General features: G+C 35.8%; 2 protein-coding genes across 5 annotated transcripts; one reads left to right on the top strand and one right to left on the bottom strand.

Moving 5' to 3' along the window:
- Nucleotides 1-9,318: 9,318 nt before the first annotated feature.
- On the bottom strand, nucleotides 9,319-13,773 carry LOC105333867 (RWD domain-containing protein 4). 3 transcript variants are annotated; one of them, XM_011437073.4, is made up of 7 exons: nucleotides 13,680-13,773; nucleotides 13,373-13,434; nucleotides 12,463-12,543; nucleotides 10,736-10,845; nucleotides 10,282-10,327; nucleotides 9,912-10,019; nucleotides 9,319-9,705 (listed from the first exon to the last, which is right to left on the bottom strand). In XM_011437073.4, the coding sequence occupies exons 2-7, from the start codon at nucleotides 13,394-13,396 to the stop codon at nucleotides 9,526-9,528; spliced, it is 549 nt and encodes a 182-aa protein (XP_011435375.2). In that variant the 5' UTR covers nucleotides 13,397-13,434; nucleotides 13,680-13,773; the 3' UTR covers nucleotides 9,319-9,525. The 3 variants fall into 3 exon arrangements, with proteins under 3 accessions (XP_011435375.2, XP_065936716.1, XP_065936717.1); XM_066080644.1 differs by having other exon boundaries at nucleotides 13,373-13,432; nucleotides 13,636-13,716; XM_066080645.1 differs by having other exon boundaries at nucleotides 13,694-13,715.
- A 153-nt stretch (nucleotides 13,774-13,926) lies between these two features.
- Nucleotides 13,927-25,739, top strand: LOC105333866 (trafficking protein particle complex subunit 11). 2 transcript variants are annotated; one of them, XM_011437071.4, is made up of 29 exons: nucleotides 13,927-14,018; nucleotides 14,327-14,557; nucleotides 14,727-14,896; nucleotides 15,309-15,494; nucleotides 15,786-15,959; nucleotides 16,125-16,221; nucleotides 16,850-16,983; nucleotides 17,194-17,335; nucleotides 17,589-17,679; nucleotides 18,187-18,266; nucleotides 18,357-18,435; nucleotides 18,878-18,932; nucleotides 19,140-19,285; nucleotides 19,461-19,522; nucleotides 19,606-19,732; nucleotides 19,862-19,934; nucleotides 20,278-20,494; nucleotides 20,651-20,829; nucleotides 21,113-21,238; nucleotides 21,518-21,570; nucleotides 21,746-21,837; nucleotides 22,019-22,078; nucleotides 22,499-22,624; nucleotides 22,872-22,979; nucleotides 23,375-23,426; nucleotides 23,712-23,817; nucleotides 23,992-24,214; nucleotides 25,116-25,283; nucleotides 25,430-25,739. In XM_011437071.4, the coding sequence occupies exons 2-29, from the start codon at nucleotides 14,354-14,356 to the stop codon at nucleotides 25,460-25,462; spliced, it is 3,363 nt and encodes a 1,120-aa protein (XP_011435373.3). In that variant the 5' UTR covers nucleotides 13,927-14,018; nucleotides 14,327-14,353; the 3' UTR covers nucleotides 25,463-25,739. The 2 variants fall into 2 exon arrangements, with proteins under 2 accessions (XP_011435373.3, XP_065936718.1); XM_066080646.1 differs by lacking the exons at nucleotides 25,116-25,283; nucleotides 25,430-25,739 and having other exon boundaries at nucleotides 24,000-24,137.
- Nucleotides 25,740-26,429: the final 690 nt, after the last annotated feature.

Raw genomic sequence — 26,429 nt, forward strand, 5'->3', positions numbered from 1 at the left:
TATTAATATACTGTTTTACACAGTCAGTCAAAAATAGGTTATATGTATTCGAGCTTCATACATAAGAAAGAAGATGGGTGGATAAGGAGTGGAAAATGTCTATATAAGGATTGATGAGATACTGCAAAATTAAAATCTCGAAAAATCTGTTATTAATTCATAAATAATTCAAAACTATGTACATCTCACATACCCTTAAATATGTTCAATAATTGAATATGTTGACTCAAATTGGCGTATGCGTATCAAAACATCCAAATAGTGTCAATTTGTTAGAACTTCAATGTCTTCTTTTACAGAGTGGGTCCGTGCTCTATATTTTTGTCATAGTCTAAATAAGGCCTAATGGAAAACAAACCGATTTCAATCAACAAAAATGTAGAGAGATGACCCACTTTATATTAAAAATATCATTTTGTATTCCAACAATTGAACATTTTAAAAACTAAATACAAGAACGTCAATTCGTGGCTAAAGTCGCCGATGGAATTTAAACTATTCACTTTGTTGTGATCAAAATGAGCACCAGACATTAGGAAACCTTACAGATCTAGGCGTTTTAGGTTGCGGTTCGATACCCTAAATTTAAGGCAAATTTTTTTCTAATCATTTGTTAAAATATTCAATGCTGAATATAGTTAAAGACTGTCCTTTTGCAAACTTGTATTGGAATATTATCAATAGATTGAAACGGAAATAAATAAATTTGAATTTGTATTTTACGACTAACCAAATGAATTTACTCATTGTTTGAATTCCTTGTTCTTACCAAGAAGAACTTTATTATTCTATTTAAATTGCAATATCAAATTTAAAAATACCATAGCTTGATCTTGTCAAAAAATAGTGTTCACATGATTTGAATGTTACCAAATGAAAATATATTAAAATTTTAAATCATTTAAACCAGGACCATTGACTTGAGTGTTTATTTTTGTCGTTTTATTGTAAAGGAACAATTTCATTAATAATAAATTTTTAATTCAAGGATAGGTAAAATTGCTTAATATTGTTTTTTTTCTACGTAACAAAAAGCACAAACCAAAGAAAAGAAAATGGCATACACAAGTGTGTGTGTCGTTAGAAACTGTCAAGAATGAAAACAAAAATTATTTATACCATTTTTATTAGCATTAATAAAAAAATAACTAAAACAATCATTTTTGTTTTATAAATAAAAGTTCAAACCTGCAGCTGAGACGGAGGAGGCGAGACACAGAAGGGACACAGCGACCAAGTATCCGGCGGTGGTCATTTTTCCTGACACTTACTGGCGGTGGTTCCACGGAGGCTCTGGCTGAATGTGGAAAGTAAGAACCACCCCGTACTTATATATGCAGGAACGCTGAACTAAATTTAGAATATATTATCACTTAAAAAATTTTGGCTATTGGCGAAAATATCAATTAGATATAGTTCTGGAGGCGTGTCTTTTGACCTGAAAATCCCGCGACCTCAAGTTCAATCAAGATCAACCTCCTAACAGCTAGGTCAGTGGAGGAATAAAAAGGAAAAAGTTGGGTAAAACGTTTATAAAATTATATGAAATTTTGAAAGTAAATCGCTATAAGTAAAGACAAACATATTCTTTCATCTGTGTATTTGCTTTGGAACAAGATAGCTGCCTGGCAATAAAACATCAAAGCGACCCTGAATTGTCTGTAGATTGTATAACTTCCTTGCTGTCGTTTTTCCCTCCCCGCAAACAACCAGAACTAGTCATGTTGTTTACTAAGTACTTTTCTTTGGACATATTGTGTCATTTTTACTTTTCGCAGAGTTCGGGGGTTCAAAGGGACACCCTCGAACTAAAATTTATCATCCTTTGTAAATTTCCGGCTTATAGCAAACGTCAACCGGGAAAATAGAAACATTATCAGTAATATATAATCGTTTGACTTTTTTAAAACAGTAAAATATTGTTTTTGAAGCAATTGACTCTGTTTGACGACCGTTTCCCGGTAACTACGCGTGTCAACTTGTTCATTTATTGAATTCAGTGGATGTCTATATAAAATATACAGTTTGGTAAGTAAAAAACTCCAGAGTGAATTATGGCAGGAAAGCAACAAGAAAGCAAGAGTATAAAATAAAACACAAGTATTTATATAGTGTATTAACATAGAATGCCATCGGTCGGTAGTACCCTAGGGTGCTATACTGATAAAGAGATACATGTATAATGAATTCATATATCTGTACAATTCAGTTTGTTTTAGAACAAGAGGTCTATGGGCCACGTGTCTCACCTGATAAAACGTTTTCATTTCAAATTTTATTTTTCTATTTTTTCTTTTATTAAAATTTGACCTTTTATTTCAGCTCAGGTTTTAAAGCTCCATATAGATCTATTGTTTACGTAAAAGAAAGCAGCCCCGTGTGTGAATGGGGCTCCTTAATAATCAAAGGTTCACGGTAAGAACCTTTTTAATCCTTATCAGGGTTATGTCATTGTAATTTCCTAAATTAAGTTCTAAGTAGAACGTATAAATTTTCCCTCCTACCGGTATTTATTCGTAGGTTGAACTTTGCACCCTTCTGTGCCCTAGTATTTTGGTTAATGAAAGAGGTTTCACTGTTTGAACGATTTAGAATCTAGTCTATATAAAGGCTCTCTTGTGAATTGGTGACCCTTATTCAATATGTTGATTCCCCGTCACCTAAGAATATGAAGTGCCAAGTTTGGTTGACTCAAGATCTATAGAGAACGTTTAAAGTTGACAGACGGACAACGGATAATCAGAAAAATTTACTTCTTAGGAGACAAAAAAACCCAAAGCAAATATAAGATCATATTGTTAAAAATCACAGAAAAAAATAGTGTACATTAAATGTACACTGCCGACATAGTGATTTGGAGCAGAATTATATACCGGTAGTTAGTTTTATAAGTTCATAAAATGCTGTGTAATATAACACACAAGCCCTTGCATCAATTGACGAACACTTCACAGTCCAGACCGAGCATCAAAAGACATCAGTCGCACCCCTCAAACCACAGAGTGATGGGTGGGGTCAAAGAGCATCACGTGGTGTGCACTCTTAAATAAGAAGCTTAACAATGCACAGTGCTCAAAAGTGCACAATAGTGCTACACAGTCTGCGGTTCTCATGTGATGTTGAAGAATGGATTCGTCATGATAAAAACAAAAATCAGATATTTAAATGTTATTTTCCAATGTGTAATTTTTTCTCCCAGTCTCCGAGACTTATCACCATTATCTGTATCTGGTAGTTAATTGCCTTTGTACATGTACAGTTCTCGCATCACGCCTGACATATTAACGGTGAAAGACACTTTACGTTACTATCAATTGTTCTTTTTTATATACGTAAATAGTTCTCCTTTTGAAATATATTTCATTTTAATGTGTTAGTATGAAGAATCAACTATTTACATATGCATGTATTACAAAAGACATTAGGGAAGACCTATGGTCACAACGATTGGGGTCCTCTCTCCTCACAACGATTGCATGGGGGCCTCTCTCCTCAAAACGATTGCATGGGGTCCTCTCTCCTCACAACGACTTGGGTCCTCTCTCCTCACAACGATTGTATGGGGCCTCTCTTCTCACAACGATTGCATGGGGCCCTCTCTCCTCACAACGATTGGGGTCCTCTCTCCTCACAACGATTGGGGTCCTCTCTCCCCACAACGATTAGGGTCCTCTCTCCTCGTATGTAAAAATATAATGACTCAAAAATTGATAATGATCAACCTGAGATCAGAGTTGTGAAATTGAATCCATAAAACTCCATTTTTTAAAAGTGATATTGAACGGTCAATGCTTTACATTAAGACGATTATAGTCGGTTCAGGGTCGAGTTTTTTCTCTGGGGGGCAGTATCACAGTAAGTGTCAGTCTCCATTTAGGTCCGTCATCTGCTCAATTGTGTCCATTGATTTAGGAGGACTTCTAAATCCTGAATGTACACATACAAGTTTTATTAATTCATCGTCATTTCTTAATTTGTAGAATGTACGCATTATTTTTACAAGTTGTAGAGTGTTTTCAAGATAAAATAGAATTCCATAAGGCATAAATCGTAATGATAAATGCATAGTTTTCTTTAATTTAATTAATTTCTAAGACATTATGAATACAATATATTAATACATGAACATTAACATGGTAAAAATTCAATTATACAGTAGACGGTATTTAAGTGACATTTTTTTTCTTTTAGAATGATCTGCTGTGAAGTTCTTGTAAGATCAATGAAAGATTCGTGACAGAAATTTGAAGGAAATTACTCTAGCACTAGTTCGTCATTGGTGGATAAGGTACCCGGACTATTTATACATAAATGGCTCGACCAGCCATTGTGGGATTTGTTAATAAATTTATGTACAGTTTATAGCTTTAATATTTTCATGAAATAACTTAATTCCTTTTGAAAATTGAAATGAGAGATCTATAGCAATATGATATATACAATACACAGATATCTGATACAATGGCAAGTTTGTTGGAAATGACGTCATCAATGCATTCCGCATTCATTTCCAAATATGGTGGATGAAGAGGAAAGACTTTGTAACAATGTAACTGCGAATTTGGTTATACTAGGGCTACTTAAGTATCTTAAATAACTAAAAAGACCCATGATGTCCAGGCGCAAAATTTGCTTTACTATACTGTCAAACTTGTCAAAGTTTCCCGTAAAAAAGGTTAAACAATAAATGGGCTCGCAACTTTCTTTTATATATCTAACCATGACTGCTACCTTTTCAACAGATAAAAATTTAAACAAGTTTTAAAAATATTTTTAATCGGATGAATTTCTAAAAATGTGTCAAAAATTGGCGATGGTTAGAGATATGTTACTTTATGTTTTCCCCAGTGTCTGTCTCTAATGGTACTTCGGGCCATTCATTCAGTGCGTTACCATTCGCGGCGCTTAAAATGGAATGTTGATAAGCGTAACCCAAACAAAAAATGTTCTTAAGAAATCATATCAAAATCACTTAAAAATCATATCCAACTCACAAATTCATGATTTTGTTCTATGATTTAGACATGATCCATTAAATGAATCATACCCAAATCATAAGTGACAAATAAGGAAGTATGATCCTGATGTGATTTGTTTCTTGGTTTTGAGTCTGCTATGATTTTCTTGTGATTCTGGTATGTGCTATTATCTTAGAAGGCAACAGAGCATGCGTTTGAAATGATTCGTTAATTGCCAGATAAACTGACCACTAAGAATTAAGATTTCTGCATAACAGGAAGTTGAGTTGCAAATTTTGAATGTTCATCTTGGAGCCTAAATGTGATGTACATGTCAGGGAAATTTCTTATTGTTGGGCATCTGGCTCTATCTTGGCATATTTATAAAGTGAATTTATGGAAGTATTTTGGGGGAATATATTCTTATTCACTTGAGGTAAATAATATTTCATAAAGACTAATTTACAATACACTATCAAGTGATTTAGTAAGTGAAGCAAGCAACTAATGCATGGATGTACACGTATCATTAGTTCAGACTGGGAGCTACAGACCTGCAGCTAGGTTTTGAAATGCATACATGATATTTTAATTTGAACAATTCATGTAATAATTGCTAGAAGAGTTTGAAACAACAGTATAATTATCATCTAAATTATGGAAGACTTTGATCCTGCGTTCTAATTCAGATTATATTGGCTTAACGATACAGTTCATGTGACATATATGTATACTATTTTTCATATTTGGTAATTGACAATGTATTTCAAATATTAAAAGTATATGATTTTCTGTTGCAAAATATTAATTATATATATAAGTGGTCATTTTTTTCTTTAAGAAATTATTGTATAATTGTCCTTTAACAGGTCATATAAGGATCATGGTTTTGATATGAGTTGTTAGTTACAACAGATCATACCAGGACCATGGTTTTGATACGAGTTGTTAGTTACAACAGATCATACCAGGACCATGGTTTTGATACGAGTTGTTAGTCACAACAGATCATACCAGAACCATGGTTTTGATATGAGTTGTTAGTTACAATAGATCATACCAGGATCATGGTTTTCTTGCAATTCGTTAAGTTTAACAGATCACCCGAGAATCATGATCCATTAACTCATTTGCATGTGAAATTTTCCTATACCGAAATCATCTCAAAACCATGATTTACACACAAGCCATTGATATGATCCCGTAGGCTATTTTTTCTGTTTGGGAAGGTTATACTAGTAATACAAAAATCCGCATTAGAGATGACAGGGTATTGATGTGGTCTTTTGGTAAGTCAATGTCTGCTTACTGACCAGTGACTATCTCGACCCTCGGGGTATACCGAACCACGCCGCCGACACGTGAAAACGGGGTAGGCTCATCTGAATATGCAAATTAGCCGCTGTCGTCACGTTGGATACCATGTGCTACACTGAGTTCCGGAGTCTCTTTTATGAGATGGTTTAAAAACTTCAATTGAAGGATGACAAAAAACATCTATATATGAAATAAATAATATTTCGTACTCTAAACACCTTTATAAGTTCATTCAATACGTGATTCAAATACAGCGTTCTCTCAGTGGCGTACCTCTCGTATACACGATTATATAACACGTTCATTTTCTCCGTGTTTCTATACGTTCCTGGTTTCATTTTTTGGATTGAATTTTGTGATTTTTGGGAGTTGATTTTAATCAACTCTCCTATGCAGTTACTCAGGCAAACCGAAAGTGAAACAGTGTTTGGACCTAAGCACAAATCAACACCGCTGACAACATTGAGTTCTAATCAATAAATTCGATGTAATGAGTTCTTAAGCATTGTCCTTAAAGAAAACTCATTTATAGTTACCTTGTAAAAAGTCAGATTTTAAATGGTACGAAGAATTCGAATATTTTTTGAAGTCGTACATTTTATGTATTCCTACGCCAGAGTTCAATATAGTCTCGTTCAACCAGACGCTCGGCTGTCTCAGTAAATCTCCGACAAGCAGAGATTCTCTCTTGCTTGTCGGAGATTAACGGATACAGATGAGAGTCTGGTTGAACGAGAGTAGAGTTCAATTTTTCTTGGATCCATACAATTTCTCATAACTTTTTCGATTACTAATTCGTAGGATTAAAGAATAATTATTTGAATATTACACATCATAATTGATATCGGGTTCTCACGAAATTCGTGTAGGATTCAGATTATAAAAATGTGCGTAATTCAAATACTTATAGGAATTTACTTGCCACGCAAATTAACATATCGTTGATTTTAAAATAAATAACAATCGATAAAATCAACTCCCGTAAGTACTTCAGTACTTTGATTAAAAGAAGTTCTCGTGCATACAATTGCCTAAGAGAAGTCTTTAAGTGATTTATGAGAAATTTTGCAAGTGAAATTTCGTGGTAAATTTTAAATCGCTTGATCTTAATACATGCAAGCTATGTTTTAATAATTTTCAAATTAACGGAGCAGAAAAGTAAATCCTTGAAAATTCCAAATGTTATAGAAGCGGTCGAAATTGCGTTATATTTTGGAATCGCGGACACTGATGAATGTGAGCCTAGCAGAAATCGTGTAGTGCAGGCAACCATAAGTAGTTTTCAAATTCCATTAGAGATGTGCGTATTAAACAAAGAACGAAATAAAGCAAACGTCTGCTTTAATTTAATCTTATCAATTCGAAAGAAGATGGATGAATAAGGCGTGTAAAAGCCCATAGGAGGAAAGATTAGAAACTACAACATTAAAATATTATTAAATCTGAAACTTAAAAAAAAAATCAAAAACAATAATTTAACGTAACATCGGTTTGTTACCCTTAAATATTTAAATACTTGCAATAGGTTGATTTGAACTGGCGTATGCATGTCAAAACCTCCAAATAGTGTCATGTTTAAAACTTCAATGCCTTTTCTTTTATAGAGTGGGTCTGAGATCCATATTTTTGTCATAGTCTATAAATGCAGTTAAATGGAATTAATGTTGAATTTAATCAACAAAAAAGTGGAGATATGACCCACTATACTTTAAAAATGTCATTTTTTAGCCCAAAAATTGAACGTTTTAGAAAAAATACCAATCTAATTAAAATTAGAACTTCCATCCGCTCCCCGGTTTTCGATATGTCACGCGACATAATTAAAATTAGAACTTCCATCCGCTCCCCGGTTTTCGATATGTCACGCGACATATCGAAAACCGGGGAGCGGATGGAAGTTCTAATTTTAATTAGATTGAAAAAAGCACTTAAACAACGCACTTTGTTGTGAATGAAATGGCTCAGTGGTTAGAGCACCAGGCATTAGGAAACTAAATTTATAGAACTTGGGTTTTTAGGCTGTGGGTTCGATACCATCAAATCTAACGGATTTTTTTTTTCTTATCATTTTTTTTGAAATATTTCAATAAGACTATTATAGTTAGAAATTACCCTTTTTTTAAACGTATAATACATGTAACATATCAAATATATTTGATTGAAAAAATGTTAAATTTGAAATTGTATTTTACGACTAATCTTATTCCCCCCATCTTCTTTAAAAGGAAATCTTGTTGTGAGATTGTTAACACTCTTTCGATGTGGGTTACGATATTGACCTTGTTTCGATTTTTGGACGGGTGTCGGTTATTGGAGCGGAACTTGTAACCTTGTTCCCATTTCTTAGACATAGTCCCTGAAGTGTAGCATTTAACCTCGATTTGGAGCAAGTTTTAATCTGGGACACATTACTGCCCTGCTGACCTAGTCAGCTCTCGTCTACGTGACTGTCCACTGCCCCCAGAGGTAGGGTCGTCTGATCGCCTGTGATGGGCGGTGACCTAAATAAAGCACAATGTAATGAGGCGTGATGGAAGTCTTCTTACTGTGTTGTTACTAATTTCATTTGAGATAGATTGTCAAGGACCTTACAATTAGAAATTACTATTAGTTATAGTGAGTAACCTACACAGAACTGCAATTTACTTTAAAATGACCCCCTACCCACCCTCATGTAACACTTGTTTATCTAGCTTTTAGTAAAAGGACATTTATCTACTGTTTATTTACTGTATAAACGCCTCCATATCAATCTTCAACAGAAAAGAACAGGCTTTGGGATAGTGCTTACATGTATTGTTTGGCGTCAGACTTTGGGATTATGAAACATCTTATTGACTCAGCCATCTAAGGAATAAACTTGTCAGCTGATGGTGTCATCGCAATTCACTTACAGACCTCATGGTTCAATTTCAACTGTTGCCCTCCCAATTAAAATTAAGATATCAGAACAAAATTTTATAACTGTTGTGTCACACTGAGAAAATTTCCATAAAATAATTTGAATATGATCTATACAACAACACAGAGTGAAGACATCTAGAAGAGTTTTTAGTTGATTTTATTGTATTTCGTACATACACCAGAGTGTTTACAGGACAAAAAAATAAACAAAACATCATAATGACCCAAAGACCGTACACTCCTTTCAATATAAATATATCAACTGTTTCATTTCCCCCATCCCACACCTATCAACAATTCCCCAAGCACCAAAATTTCCAGTGGACTTTCTAGTTTATATAGTTGTCTAGTTTTGTGACCCAGTTTGTGAGAGGTGCCGTATAATGTCGACCCAGTCCCATCCTCGAGGCCTCTCCCCCGAGGCGTCCAGTCGATCAAAGATTTTGCGTTTTTGGTTCTTAGTTAACTGTTCCTTTTTCTCCTTTTTCTTGGCCACTTCTACAACAACAGTTTTCTCTTCAGTAACCTTGAAACAAACAGAAAGAATTCAAAATTTAATAGTATAGTTCCTTTTACGCAAAATCTAGACTTGTGTTATTTTCAATGATTGCTTCTTAGGAATTGCTTTTTTTTTTTTAAATTCTTATATCATATAAGAAGGTAGTTTCAAACAAGATTGCATTTTACTAAATGAAAATTTTCTAAACATTTTTCTCTGTGTACAATGCACACCTGTGTGACTGGCTGGGATTCTGGTTGCTCGGCAACAAGGTCATCATAATTCTCCTTGACCCACTCAAACAGTGTGTAGGTCATAGCACAGCCCAACAGGTCAGGGATCTGTAACAGTTGTAACACTATGCTTAATTTGTGCAGCAGCACTGTTATAAAAATTACCATCTAATGGTTATTACAAAGTACTTTAAATTCTCTGAAAGTCCTTTGCATCAGATAAACAATCATTTACACACATCTTTGGTAAGGATCAAACAGACATACAGAGGGCAGTCGTACAGACAGACAGCAGGAGGACATACCAAAAAACAGACAGATAGACAGACAGAAGATGGTGGGCGGACGTTCGTACAAACAGAGAAATTACCTGTTCTTGGAGTCCTTCATTTATCTTACTCTTCACATTATCGTATCTGTAACACAAAGCATGTACACATCAAGTCATCAGGTATACGAGTGACTAGACCTCACATGACATGATTTCCACACGAATTTCTAATGGAAAGAGCAAACCATGAAAATCACTTTCTTTTTCTTTAAACAAATAATACGGTACTTTTTCACAGAAAGTAAACTTAAAGTTATTAATAAATAATAAGTGCATATGCTGTGGTGATAATTCCAAGGATATAACAGTATCAAAATATTCACTATCAAATCCCATATGTGAGTATGCAATTTACGGAGTAAATGAAATAATTGACAGGAGACTGAGAACAATTTACATACATTTATTGCTTAAAAGAAAGCAAGAAACAGGTCTTTCTGTGATATGTTGAGATTCTGATGTACAAGTGTAATATAGTGAGAGTGTGACGTACATGTGCTTGTTGTAGAATGTGTCCAGATTGACCTGGGGTGGCGTTTCGGGGTAGTCCTCACCCCACACAACCTCCACGTTAAAAGACTGGAATGATCCTTCCGCTCCGTACTACAAAAAGAAACATTCAATTGGTTTACCTCAGACAGTGGTTAATGGACTATGATTGCTGGGAGCAAGCAGGTTTGTCTACTGTTTTCACATAAATCTACTAACAAAAATATACTACAGGTAGTACTAGTAACCTTAAAGGATGTTCTAATCATATAATTTACAAACACAATGCATGATTTTAGTCCTGCTCTGTGCATTTTAATGAAAGGTTTTTGGTTTTTTTTTGCCTGAATTAATTTACCAGAAATTATTACTTGATTATAATAATAATATACATATACCAAAAAATGTCAAATACAGATATGAACATATATTTCTGCATTTAGCATTGTTTAGAAAACTATGAGGGTCAATAAAAAAATACGAAGACTTTTGTCATATCTATGTTACTTAACGTCATATCATTACTAAATTTGATAGACATAATTTAGCAATAGTTTCAAACAATTTGCAAGGAAAAAAATTATTAAATTCCTTTATTTCTAAGAATTATTTAGAATCTGATCCTGCAAAAATGATGTCGCGGTGCACGGTCAAACTTTGTGTCATGTCAACAATAAACCATATAATGTTGAAAGTAATATCTCTATAAATTGGGCTTAAAACCAAATAATATTGAAACCTCAAATTAAGCATAGTCATGGTATTCTATGTTCCAAATAATGACGGGATATATTGTTTTGTCGAACAGATATTAGTAACTAAAGACAGATAGTCCTCTTTAGAATTGACTAAAAACATCAACGTCGCCGGACGTCACGGCGCAACGAGAAGTACAAACAAAATGGATTTAACTCAGGAAAAAGCCGATACAAGCTGTGAAAATACTAAATGGTGCAAAAAATAAGTCAAAAGTTATTTGCAAGTTTGTGTTTAACTGTAATAAATTTTGTGGGGATGGTGGTTATCGTATTTTGAATATAAAACGGTCCGAAAGAGAGTAGAATATCTGTAAATATTTGTTAAAAAAAAAATAACATCAACCGACGTTCAGGGTTATCCTTACTGTAAACTAAGAGATACACAGTTAGAAAATGAAAACTTTGAAGAACTAACTTATGATTATGGAACAAATGTGTGCAAATAAGATGTTAAGTGGTTCATTGCCAATTTTTAAATTGTAAGGAGAAAGGCACAAGAGACTAAGCATGATATAAAGATGGGTATATCTATAAACTGTGCGTGTTTACTCTTGACGTCATGTTTTGAACATTACTGTGCGCCGTGGTGGCACAACATGTTGTTTTTAAATAGGGGTAACAAAAATACCATTTCATCAAATGGACTAAAACTTCACATATCAATAACATAGGTGTTGGTGCATAGATTAATCTGTTAAGTATGACTTTCATGAAAAATATATGATAGACAGCCACATTGTCTTCTTATTTTTTGACTGACCCTTGTAAATACGAAAGGCAATCTTCCTGCATTTAGCATTGTTTAGAATACTAAATTTGAAAGGCCATCTTCCTGACACTTCGATATTGCAGCCTCTTCTGCTTTCCACATTAAAACATTTTCAAAGTTTTTAAGAGATTAGAGCCTCCATAGAATTGGTCTGCCCATATAAATCAGAGATATGTAATATTGATGTGTGTACGTTTATGTTACCTTATACTGAAAAGTGGTCAGACTGACTTCTTTAAAGTTGTCATCTCCCTCATAGATAGAATGGAGGACCTCCAGCTCCTCCTAGAATAGAATGGGACAACCTTAGAGCTCATACTATGTGTACCAAGCTATCTTTGTACAACAAAGTTAACTCTATCATCAAATGATCTGTGGTTGTTGATGTATATTTCCTCAGAACTCGATAAAAATCTTTCCCAAGATTTCTATCAAAAGTAATTTTAGAGAAATCAATTGACTTTGTAAACGAGATATGTAGCAACATCATTTCAATCAGTATACCGGTATATGACATATTAATGTATATCTTACCTAACTCATTTAATTAATTTTTAAAAATAAACACAAGCATCAAACAACCCAACCTTTAGCATAGAAAGAAGTATAAGTATTAACAGAGTTTTAACCATATATATATATATTTTGTGAGTTTTGGAAAAAGAGAAAAAAATCATGTATTTACAGTTTTTGGTTCAGATTTTCTAAATACAAAACTTGGTGTATTTATCAAATAAGTTCTAAGAAGCCATGACGTAGACTGAAAATGAGACATTAAAGGCCGAGGTTTTTAACCGGGTGGTTTACCACAGGTAAGTTCAGGTGGGGGTGGAGCCTATATCGATAAAGGTGTGAAGCCCCGAGGGAAACACACTCGCTTGTGTATACATGTCTATATACACGGGGTGTTATAATGCTCTCAACAGAGTTTTTTTCGATGATCTAGAAAAATATCGTATTTATATATATCTGATATCTTAATATTCCATGTTTTAACAAAATAGACGGAATAACTGGAATAACTGGGGGGAAATTGAACAAAGAACAGGCTAGATATTCTGTTACAACCCGATAGCCATCTTTTTTATCTTGATATCACAAATCAAGAGCTTACCTCTTGCTGTTCTTTACAACTCATATTCTGACCATCTATGTTTCTCTGTGTACCATTTTGATCTATCAACAAGGAAAAGTATCTACTATTGTAATTTAAAAGGTGGGAGACAACCCATTGTTTCAAAGACTTGTGACAGAACATTCAACAATACAATGCTTTATGTAAACTTGGAAGTTTGGTTATGAAAATCATTAAACATTTTATTTTCAAATCTAACGTTTCATTTTACGATAAAATTTTATCAACAGTGAAAGAAACATATGCTGATTAAACAAACATAGAAGAGTTGACAACACAAAATCACCAAAATAGGCCTACGACGATTTTCATGCTGACATGGGCGCAGACATATTGGATGCTGAGTAAATTAACCCGTACTGAATATAACTCATTTCAAATTAATGTTTAGATTCGTTTATATTTACCACTCAATCATTTTAAGAAAACATTAAACATTCTTGATATAAAAACTGTTTTTCTTGCGAAAATGTCACAACAACTGATATTCAGTTCCTATCTCGCTTTTCCCGAACTTTTCCTGACCGATATAACATTTTTCTAAACCAATTTACTTCCGGTACAAATGACAAGACGATGGCATTAAATTAAAGATTTAAATACCTTGAATTTTGTGCATTAAAAGGTATATTTTCTGTAAAATTTAACTTTATGGTAATGCAAATATTTCAAGGCTAATGGAATTTTCAAATTATTGAATTTATTAACATGGAAACAAAGATGGGGGCGTTTACGTTTGAATGATATTATGAAGATTAAAAAATATCACTACAGAGTGCATTCATGATATATTTCACGTTTTCGATCTCAAAAATTAAATACTTTTTTTCTAGATTTCATGCATACTGCTCTCTGTCAATCACTTAATTGGTTCTTTTTGAGTGATATGAACTATAACAGTTGAACTTCAATGCCTCAGCATCTTTCTTGAAGGTATTGTGATTCAAAGACCAATTCATCATGTCATGGGCGAGTGAGCTTCCCGTGGAACTACAGCGGCGGCCCACTGGTCTGGTGGGTTTGACTGGACTGGACGTCACATACAATGCCATTCACAAACTCATCTGGGACTCCTTCTATAACAACCGGAGATCTGACAGAGTTCCGCTGCAGTTCAAGGTCTTTGCTGGGGATCACGAGTATCCCAAATGTAGAACAAACAAGGTTTGATATCTGACCAAGCTGTTTTTTAGTTGTCTATGAGTTATTATGGTTTTGTGACCTAGCTGATGTCAGTTCAATACTTCCAGAGTGTACATTCGAGTACTAGTATTTAAATTTATGACTTGCTTCATGTACAAAGGCGAGAGAATGAACTTGCTTGTGGTTTCAGAGACAGTCCTATGAGTGGTACATTCCTAAGGGGATCCTGAAGTCTGGTTGGATGAACAAGCACCTGACCATGGTTCCGGCTGTGGTCGTTGTCTTCTTTGACCTTGACTGGGATGAACCGCTGTGGAAAGAAAAACAGATGGAATGTGCCACAAGAGTTGAAATAGTCAGGTACAGCAAAACTCGGTTATAACGAAGTCACTGGGACCTAAGAAATTACTTCGGTATATCTGTAATTCGTTATAACCGTATAAGAAATTCATTAAATTTACATAGCTGGGGATCCAAGATGACTTCGCTATATCCGTGAATTCGCAATATCCGTGTTCGTACGAAACGAGTTTTACTGTACATGGTATTATTTTATTTACCTGTTATTTATTATGAAAGAAACTCGAACAGCAAGCACTGCCTATACAAGTTCTCTCCATAATATTCAGGAAATATTATATCATATGGATGACATACTTCTACATTCATGATTCTTGAATTTTTTTTTTCTTTTGCTCAATGTATTTTTAAAATTTAGCTTTACTGATCAGATAATCTTTTAAACTTAACAAAAGAATGTTGTTTGCAACAGGAACAGTTTACAGGGACGAGGAACAAAGGTAGCAGTAGTCCTGATTCAGAAGAACGCTCCCCTGCCCCCTGGGGAGGATATGGTGGCGGCGGAGCGAGCGGCCTCTCTGTGTAGTGCCTGTGATTTGTCTGCCAAGCAGCTGTATGTGTTACCCCACACCGACCACCTGATAGGCTACACCATCAGGTAATGGGCCATTAGATCAGCAACTATATCCTGCATAGAACAAAAAGTATCCATGCAGTGCTTTCTAAATGGTTTAATACAGTATACTTAATTTTGTAGCTCAGTAAAAAAAAATGCTAATTAAAAATAACCTCTTCAAAATTAATTTATATCATTCAATTGTTTTCCAATGATTGTTAAAAGAAAAAAAATGATTTTTTTATGTCCACACTAAAATGAATTGTTACATGAACTGTTTATTTCAATGCTTGTGATTATATGAACCAATTTTATGTATATTTTTTGTTGAAGGCTAGAGAATGCATTTTATGAGCTCGCCCAGAGCTATTACCACGCAGAAGCTCGAAAAGTGAAATCTCACCGAGACTTCCTGAATAAGACTACGCACCAGCTCCTGTTTGTCAGACATCAGTTCAAAATCGCGTTCTTCAATGAGTTAAAACAGGACAGCCACACAGCCTTGAAGTAAGTCTGAGTGACTTATTTATGACAAATTATAGTTTATTATCTTCTGTAACCAACTTCAGGTTCATTGGGAAGGAACAGTTAGTTGCACTGTTGAAGTTGCAGTAGATTTTGAAGTTCATCTGTTTTTAAGCAGATGCAGATACCAATTTTTCTTGTTTTCAGACACTACAAACAGGCATACGGACATCTTCTGGACCTGAGGATGCATGACACAAACCTCCTGGAGATAAAGACCATCGCGGGCTTCATCAGTTACAAGGTACATGTAGCAAAATTATAAACCCAGAGGGTCTCTCTGGAGCAAGTACATAATCAGACAACACATTACATGATCTCTCTCTCTCTCTCTCTCTCTCTCTCTCTCTCTCTCTCTCTCTCTCTCTCTCTCTCTCTCTCTTTCTCTCTCTCTCCTCTCTCTCTCTCTCATCAGTTAAAAGGTACCACTTTTCCTCTTTCTTTCCCTCCTGTGCAATATGTTTCACACTGCACATAGATTAAGGGTAATCTAAACTTTAAAGCAATAATAACTCATTAAAATCATGTCATAATTACAGTAAACTAAATACTGTGGAATCATTAAATTTCTTGTGGGGCCAATTTTCGTGGATGACTTGAATTTTACAGGTTCGTGGGGACGTAATTTCGTGTACTCTTATATAGGTATCTACAAAAGGAAATATGACTTTATTACCCTAATTTATCAATTCGTGGAGGATGTTATTTCGTGGATGAGAGGTACCCACGATTTCCACGAAAATTGAGCCACCACGAAATCTAATGATTCCACAGTACTGGAATAATTTGCCCTTTATATGACTTTTCTGGTTACTTTGAGGATTGCTTACCCCTGGGATGCTAACTTTTGTTTGTTGTTTTGGACTACACAGATCTGCCGACTGTCTTTCCAACACACCGCTCCATTGGATGCTATAGCCCAGTTCAGGAAGCACATCGATTTCTTCAAGTCCCGAGTCGGATGTCCAGAGCTAGCTTTTGAACACAGTGCATGGATGTCTAAACAGTGAGTTCATTCACCTGCACTATGTGTAGTTTGTCTTTTGGTTGTTATAAGAAGTTAAAGATTTGTCCAGTGTTAAGATATCCAATTAAGATTTGATTAAGAAATCACTATCTGTTAATATTTAGATGCTTGTTTGTCTTGTCCCTATCTCTACATTTCTCAATCTGTTAGAAGTATCTTGCTCTGACACATGAGCCTTGCTTGCGACAGGTTCCAGGTGTTTGGGGATCTTTTTGATGAGGCCATTAAGCTAGGATTGACTGCCATTCAGACCCAGCACCCAGGGTTCTATTATCAGCAGGCTGCCAACCACTCCATCAGCCGGAAACAGCTCTGTCGCGGCCTCTGTAAGGTATGTGTTCAGCATCAGACTTACTCTAACAAGGAAACCTCACTCTGACGCAGGTATTACGTAATAATTTGAGATACTTATAATGTTGGTACCTTTAAATACATCTTAAATTCTGAAGACTTTATATTCAGAAAGCAAAATTTAATGAAAGTATAATATTACTGGTAATGTATCATGAATTTTGCAAGGAAAACATCTTGATGACAAGTTCCTTTTTGTGGATTACTTATTAAGTTGGTGACCTGTATTTCAGCCTCTGACACAGGTGTTTCAGCCTGACCCTTTGGAAAGCCTCAATCACCTGGACTTCTACGGCCAGAGACCGTGGAGGCAGGGACACCAGAGTAAGAAACTCAACAATATTATTGGCTCCTCTGCTTTTGATTATGGAGACTTAACCTTTCAACATCTGCTACCTCCGTTCCAGTTGATTGAGTTATTGCATTGTTGTTCTAATATGACATTTTCTAAAAGATTATAAACTTGGTACAAATGTAATGGCTTGAGACTTTATGTAGTTTTGTCCGATACATATATCAATAAGAGGAACACATCAAGGTCACCAGTATCAGGGAGAATTCACCAACCAAAGTTTTTTTTATCTTTTTCATAAATGGGTATTGCTGTGATATTTTTGTTAACCATGGTGGCTCGGTGTTTGTGGATTTTGTAGAAACAACTTATGCTCAATCTTACATCATCATTAACTTGGTATTGACATTTGTTTGTGAAGAATCTATTTCTTACCAGACCACAATATTATATTAGCCCTCACAAAAAAACGTAAAAATGATTCCACATGAATGACTGTAAACAACTTATTCAGGGTGTTTTCCCATTGTCCTCTGTAGGCATTGAACCTCCAGATGTGCAGCGGGAGAAGGAAGGTATAATGGCGCTACAGAGTCTAGAGGTGACCGTCGACCATTCGGTGAGTGTGCAGTCGGGCGTGACCAGAGTTCTGTACATGTTTCGTTTCTAGTACAAGGCTGTACATTCATGTATATCTGTCTGATTTCAGTGGCTGATCATTCCCTTACTCAGCAGTGCAGTCGCTCAGTTCAAGAAGTACAAATCCCCTCGCATGAAGCGCTTCCTGAGTGAGTAGTACATGTATTACAGACCATTTATTAATAAGATTTATTCTCTATGATATAACATGTAACTTTTTGATTTTAAGATGTACATGTAAACATCATACATCAGTCTTTAGGTTGAAATGGATTTTCTTGTACATGTGTAATCAATTGTTGTCTTATTGTTATCTGATTTCAATAGTTAGTTCTTACACTGTGTTTTCTGGTTTCATTTGTTATTTTTACAATACTGTGGTTTCAGTGGTTAGTTCTTACTCTATGTTTTCTGGTTTCAGTGGTCAGTTCTTTCACTATGTTTTCTGGTTTCACTGGTTAGTTTATACACTATGTTTTCTGCTTTCAGTGGTCAGTTCTTTCACTATGTTTTCTGGTTTCACTGGTTAGTTTATACACTATGTTTTCTGGTTTCAGTGGTTAGTTTTTACTCTATGTTTTCTGGTTTCAGTGGTTCAGATGGGAGAGGAATACTACCACGCGAAAGACTACAACAAGGCGCTCATGTAAGTCAAGACAAACAACCCTTACAAATGAATTACATAAATTTTACAGGAAAGACCCCCCCCCCATTGCATTCTTGTACAACCAGTGACAGTTAAACAGACTGAGATACTTTATGCAAAGCAAGCTTTTGTTACAGAGTCAGTCTAAACACAAGAATCCATACATCTGTGATATACTCTATCTGACACACTTGGTCTTTATTATAGGTTGTTAAACAAAGTGACCTGGGACTACCGCGGTGAGCGATGGTGGCCACTGTTGACCTCAATTCTAGACATCTCCCTGAAGTGTGCCTATCTGACGGCCAAGGTCCAGGAGTACGTGTCTGCCTGCCTAGAGCTGGCCGGTCCCTGTATCCTTCTGTCAGTCAGCAAACACATGTAGAAGTAAATAAAAGTAAAACATCCTCAGATATTGCAATACATGTAGAGACCGCTTGGAATTGTACAAGGTTTGATAATATTACGTACATGTATATTACTGATTGGATTATTTATTTGGATTGAATGTCCTTGACCTCTGACTAGATGTCAAACTGAACAATGAAGAAAAAACAAGAATCCAGATGAACCTGACCAGGATAATGAGTGTAAGATCAGCAGCCTGGGGTCAATTAAATTCTTTATATGACATTGTCCATATGTTTAATCAGAATTTCCTCTGTCCCGATAGAACGACCAGCCTGAGCCCGAGCCTGGACTGGAGCCGAGCTGTGTAGAGAACGCCCGACTTCTGTGGCAGACATCCCTTGAGTCTCCTTGTGTGTTCACCATGGACGTACAAAACTTTGTTCCCTTCGGTAGGACTTCTAAATAGTTCTCCAAACAAATTAATCCATCAATTAAATAAAAACATGTCTGTCAAGGATATGTTGTGTTGTAACTGAGGATGTATTTCTTTAACTGTTAATGCTGGCACTTGTTTTTAGTGGAGTACAAAGCCATGTTTTCATCAGAGACATGTGGAGCCGACCAGGAAGTGGAGCTTCAAGTCTACATCAGGTATATTTACTTACAACTCTTTTTTAGTCTTTATCAGGTACTTAAATGCAACTTTATGGAAACATTTAGATTTATAATGATTCAATTTTTGTTAACATCCTCAGCAAATTGTGGAACACTGTCATTATTCTTTATTTCATAATCTTTACAACATGTATATCAAGAAAAAAATTAACAATCCCAAAATTTGGACCCTTGAATTGAAATTATTTCAAAGCATTAGTCTATACACAGCATTTATGATATCATCATCAGATAATTTTTCCAAATAGCTATCAGGAATAAAAGTATACCATATAAAAACTTTTCCAAAATATTGATGTTCTGATTTTTTCAATTCCAGGGTGAACTGCCAGTTTCCCATCAGGTTCTCTAAGCTCTCTGTGCAGTTAAACAACGCGATCTACAATGACTACTGCCGGGTGACGGACGGACACGGAATCTCGGCGGCCTCCGACGGTGACTTCACCGACAAAGACTTGTACCTTGTCCCTGGGAAAACCAAGCTCTACACATTCACGTTTCTACCTGTCAAGGACGACATCAATTCTCAAATTGAGGTGATGACGCACTTAACCCAGGATGTCATGATTTTCTTAAGACTAGCATATACCATCAAGCATTTTGTGTGCTACCCTTACAGGGGAGAAATGTAGTTAGATTGTAGTATAAATTGCATTCATGATACACTCTGACAATGGATGTGATATTTGTAGGTAACCTCTATGGTGTTGGAGCTGGGGTCAGAGACGGGCCGTTGTGCCCTGCTGAGGTGGATGGGAGGGGGTGGAGACGCCCTACTCACCCCCTTTATCTCTCCACAGGTGATTGGTAAACCCCAGATAAAGCATGGTGAGATACAATGGAACAGTGTTGGCGTCCGACCCAAAACCAAGTAAGTTCTGACAAATCAGAGAATCTTTCTGTATTGTATGTAGATTTGATTTTGCCTTGTTTGTAGATTTTCGTTGTCTAAATGATCGTCAATTTTTGGTTTCTTTTATTAGAATTTCTAACTTAACTTCAGCAAAGAGTACCATTGTGTCTTTGATTATTAATTAATTTGGTGATCATTCATACCTGTACCTGTGTTTAAAGCTGAGTTCAAAACAGAGAAAGCTGAGGTACACGACCAAGTTCTGTATAGTAGTGTCCTGTACATGATGTGTGTATTGCAGGGTCCTGCCAAGGACAGCGAAGGTTGACCTTGACCTTTGTCATCAACCGCCCTGTCTGTTGAATGAGTTCTACTTCCTGTCGTTGACTGTAAACAATAAAGAGGACGTAGACATCAGCAATGTCAGGTATGTACAGAGAGTTAGGTGTGTTAATCTAGAATATCAGGTATACCATATAAAGGTGGTACAATGTATATCATAAATCAGGTGTTTTAATGTACTACAGAGAATATGTACATGTAGGGTGTTAGGTACAAAAATGTGTTATGTCTTTTTCTATGTACTGTACCAGATTACATACACACATATTTTCTGGTGGTTACATAAAAATGTCAGTCTGATTAATTAACTACTGGAGATACGTAGAAAAACTGTTCATTTAGTACTCTGTTCTTCCATTGATAGGTTGTCTTTTGGTGTGAAGGAGGATTCATCTACAAATATGGCAGACCAATTAAGTATGTAATTAAAGTTCTGCAATATCATACAAGCAGATATAAAACGTCAAATTCATAACAAAAATTTTCTAGAATTTACACCACATGTACCAGTATGTGTAAAGTCTGCTTAAGAAAAAAGCTCTGTAATATTCGTTTTGTAGCAGCTTTTATAACATGTCAGTGCTTCTTACAGTTCAAGTTTGTCTGGATACACCAAACCTTGGTGATAAAACCGTCAACAGAATCAGTGACATTGATGTGGGCACCATTCCTAAGGGGGGACAGGTCAGAGATTAAAGAATTCATCACTGGACTAACTTCTAAAGGCCATACTCATGTTTCAAAGACATTATTTTAAAAATCTAAATATTTCAAAAGTGTTTAAAAATCTCCATATTGTTTGCACAGGTATTACTTATTTCCCAACTAGTAATCGACTAATGTATTACTATAATTATTTTTTCAGTGTACCAAAAAATTGTACATTAAGAATCTACACACAGGGACAAGGATCGTCTTTTTTAAGGTACATGTTATTTATATGTACCGGTAGTACATAGCAGTCAATCAAACAAGGTCAGAAGAAGTCAATTCTTTTGTAAAATGCAGCCAAGGTTTCTATACAAGATTTCTATGGCAACCATTTTGAATGTTAGTGTTGATCTTTTGTGGGGTGTTATTGTGTGTATGATTCTGTGCTAGGAAGACTAAGAGTATGAGGTGTCCGTCCCCAGTAGACAGGGAACCATGACCTCCTCTGTGTTGACATTGTAGATGTGTCTGTGTGTGACCTACTTGTTACTGTGGTATATTGTTTGTTATGACAGGTTGAGTATGAGGTGTCCATTCCCAGTAGACAGGGAACCATGACCTCCTCTATGTAGTCAGTGTAGACGTGTCTGTGTGTGACCTACTTGTTACTGTGGTATATTGTTTGTTATGACAGGTGGAGTATGAGGTTTCCATCCCCAGTAGACAGGGAACCATGACCTGCTCCTGTCAGAAGGAGGAGGAACTCTCTCTCAACACGGTGAACCCCTTTGAGGTCTCAGTCAAACTCCTGTCCATGAAGGTAAGGAAATCTTAAGGTCCTGGATATGAAGGTCAGGCTTAGAGTCCAGGTACCATGTATCTGAGCAGAAACTGCCAACTTCCTGCTATTGACTGTGTTCATAATAAATTTGATGTTTTGTAACATAGATTTTGAAAACAAAAATGAAATAATCAACACAATGAACCTTCACTCGTACAGGAATTACATCTGTGTCTGTTATATCAGATTCTATAAACATGTTCTTGGATGTTGTTCATTTTGACAGTTTGAGGCCCTGGATATGGTACAGATTCACGAGCCATTCTTGTTGAGTCCGGAACTAAACTGTACGTCTCCCTGGACCATCCAGATGTCAGCCAGTCGACTCCGCCTGGTGAGTTAATTCATACAAAATACTGTACATGTGACCATCCAGAGGCAAGTTCAACATAGCCAGCGCTCGTGATCACTTGTCAAAACTTGTGCTGCAGATATAGGGAATATTGGCGAGCACTCATGAGTGCTCGTTTTGTTGAACTTGCCTCAGATGTCAGTCAGTTATCTCAGCCTGGTGAGTTACTGTAATCCAAACAATTTACATGTGACCTGGCTGCTGTTCCTGTAAACAAGACATGCTATCTGTTTACTGTTATCCAAACTATGAATGTCGCCTGTATGCTGTAAACTCGGGGGGTGCAGATGAAATGTCACCCATATTTCAAAGAGATCATGATAATTCTTTTGATGAAACTTATTTGTGTATTTGATAGTGTCACTTTCATATTGCAGGCCACGAATGTCTGCCATGTTGACAAGGACGTGACATCACAGCTACAGGGAGGTAACTGTGTGCTCAAACAAGGAATTATTCTTCTCTTTTAAAATTGAATACATGTATTACTGTCTAACTAAATAATCTTACAATGTTGTTATACTACTTATTGATAGAATTGAAACTTGCATTACATTTAGTTAGATTATAATATATCACATACTGAAAGAATGCTGTACAGTGTTATTCACTGTGTATAAAGACAGTCTATTCAATGCATCTACCCTTCATTTATTCTACTTACTGTGTTTTGTTAAAAGCATGCTTGTAGTTAAAGCTTGCGTTTTGTTTCAGTGTCATTAAACAAGTCGGAGTGCGCCTCTGAGTGCTTCTGTCTGAGGACCATTAACCCCGCCCCTACAGCTGTTTCCTTGGGAACATATGCTGTGTCATGGAGACGGTGAGTGACCTCTTGGTAGATAGGAGTCAATGATCTTATATGGCTATCTGGTAATCTTGAATCATAGTGCTTTTTCGCATTTTTAATTCAACATTACATAATTATCTATACATGATACATGTGAGTCATAATGTGATTAACATGTGCAGTAATTTTTTATCCTGGTATTCCCAGTAAAACAGATGAGGACATTCCCTATGTAGACACCATATTCCCGCTGCCCTCCGTGGATACAGAGTTCATTCCCTTGTCAGTAGATCTGCGGCTGCCGGCCTTTGGCGGGGTCAAGTCCCTACTACCCCTTTCCTACATCTTCCAGAACCGCACCCCTTACCCACAGGAACTGGAGGTTGCTATGGACACCAATGATTGCTTCATGTTCTCTGGGAATAAACAAGTAAGTTCTTTTGTGGTTTTTGAAACGTAAGATTACTGATTCCTAAGGAATAAGTACATACTAAAGACATAATTGTCTATTACCTCACAATTTATAAAACTTTTAATAATATCATTCTGTGATTTATATGAAGGTATTTTTCTGTTTTAAATTGAATATTCTATGTTTAAGTTTTTCTTCTTTAAGAACATGAGATAAAATATGTTTAAGGATGAGAGGTGAATTTCTCCTTTCAGTCTTTAGTTATTAATGTGTTACAATCACACAGAGTTGCCAGTCTTCAGTTAGTAATGTGTTACAATCAAACATTGTTGTCAGTCCTCAGTAATGTGTTACAATCACAAAGTCTTGTCAGTCTTCAGTTATTAATGTGTTACAATCATACAGAGTTGTCAGTCTTTAGCTAGTAATGTGTTAAATTACACAGTGTTGTCAGTCTTCAGTTAGTAATGTGTTACAATCAGACAGTGTTGCCGGTCTTTAGTTATTAATGTGTTACAATCACACAGAGTTGTCAGTCTTTAGCTAGTAATGTGTTACAATCACACAGTGTTGTCAGTCTTCAGTAAGTCATGTGTTACAATCAGACAGTGTTGGCAGTCTTCAGTTAGTAATGTGTTACAATCATACAGTGCTGTCAGTTTTCCGTTAGTAATGTGTTACAATCACACAGTGTTGTCAGTCTTCAGTAATGTGTTACAATCACACAATGTTGTCAGTCTTCCGTTAGTAATGTGTTACAATCACACAGTGTTGTCAGTCCTCAGTAATGTGTTACAATCACACAGTGTTGTCAGTCTTCAGTTAGTAATGTGTTACGATTACACAGTGTTGTCAGTCTTTTGTTTGTTATGTGTTTCAATCATACAGTTTTATCAGTCTTCAGTTGTCTTGGTTACAGTTCCACTTCCGAGTCTTGCCTGGTGTTCCCTATGAACTGAAGTACAACTTGTTTCCTCTGGTGGCGGGGCATGTGAACCTACCAAAGCTCAACTTTACCCTGATTGGCTACCCCGATCCCATCGACCCAGTTCTACAGAAAATGTTACCCACTCATATTTTCATCAAGGTAAAATCATTACTTATTACCCACTTGTATCTTTATCAAAGTAAAACCACCAAAGTCCTACAAACAATTGTCCAAGAATATAGATTTAGACTTTAAAAAAGGCATATAAAAATTTTGTTTCATGAATTTATTGATTTATTTTCTAGCCCTGCGGCAAAGTGCTATCCCAAGGAACGTGAAGACCTATACAGCCGAACCTGATGTGATCAGGCTTATCATGTTAACATGTTTACATCTTATCCAGTAATCGTTAATCCACATCATTGTGTACAAACTGTGTTGTGTGAAGTGTCGTCTGTCTTACATGTACTTGATGTACAGGACAGTCCTCCTTGTGAAGTTATTACTGATCTGTGAGGTACATGTTTGTGTTTAGTGCTGACTCTTTTTATTTAATAGCATCAAATTTATTTACATTTGTTCTGTGATGAAATAGCATTAAAATGTGCAATAAGATTAGCTAGTTTCTTCTTTTTTATTGGTTTGGTTGAATTTACAAGACAGCCCCATGATTAAATTACTTATTTTAAGCGGGTACTTATTCCATTATTCTGTCACTTTATAAAAATTGTATCAATTAAATTGCAGAGGTATAAAATTGCAAGTGCAGAACTTTGATTGTAAATTTCCGGAGTTCACAAGTGTCAGTGTAACAATTTTTAGGAAGATTTTATAATCTGCACAGGTGCATCCTCCAAACGTAATTGGTTATTTAAATTCATTATGGGAATTTATATACAGTGCATGTATATGCTCCACTGGGGTCGGAAGCAAATTGAAAGTGGGGGGGGCTAGACTAATCCTCAGAGAAAAAGTGGGGGGCTGAACCCTCTATCATGCTATGTTTCTAATGGTTAGGTCTAACTTTGCAAAAAAAAGTGGGGGGAGCTAAGCCCCCCCTAGCCCCCCCCGGTTCCGACACCTATGTGCTCTATATCTGCTGTTGTTGACTTTGAGACCAGTAAAATGTGGCTGGCAGTAAACATTTGATTTATAAGTATTCTATATTATTGTACCATTCCTAATGGAGATAGGATATAGTTCATATACCATAGTGCTAATGCTATACTGATCAATTCCAGTTGAATTAATGTCTTAAGAAAAAACAAGACAATCTTTAAAAATTGTATCTTATGTGATATTAAT

This window comes from Magallana gigas, chromosome 3 (assembly GCF_963853765.1).
Source record: "Magallana gigas chromosome 3, xbMagGiga1.1, whole genome shotgun sequence".
NCBI lineage: Eukaryota > Metazoa > Mollusca > Bivalvia > Ostreida > Ostreidae > Magallana > Magallana gigas.

Excerpts from the sequence above, each read along its gene's own strand:
- LOC105333867 (XM_011437073.4), bottom strand. The coding sequence starts at position 13,396 with ATGAGTTGTAAAGAACAGCAAGAG. Across the intron at positions 10,846-12,462 it reads TGACCACTTTTCAGTATAAG|TACGGAGCGGAAGGATCATT; the intron begins GTAACATAAACG and ends TTCTTTTTGTAG. Across the intron at positions 10,328-10,735 it reads ACATTCTACAACAAGCACAT|ATACGATAATGTGAAGAGTA; the intron begins GTACGTCACACT and ends TTTGTGTTACAG.
- LOC105333866 (XM_011437071.4), top strand. The coding sequence starts at position 14,354 with ATGTCATGGGCGAGTGAGCTTCCCGTGGAACTACAGCGGCGGCCCACT. Across the intron at positions 14,558-14,726 it reads CCAAATGTAGAACAAACAAG|AGACAGTCCTATGAGTGGTA; the intron begins GTTTGATATCTG and ends TTGTGGTTTCAG. Across the intron at positions 17,336-17,588 it reads TCTGTCGCGGCCTCTGTAAG|CCTCTGACACAGGTGTTTCA; the intron begins GTATGTGTTCAG and ends CCTGTATTTCAG.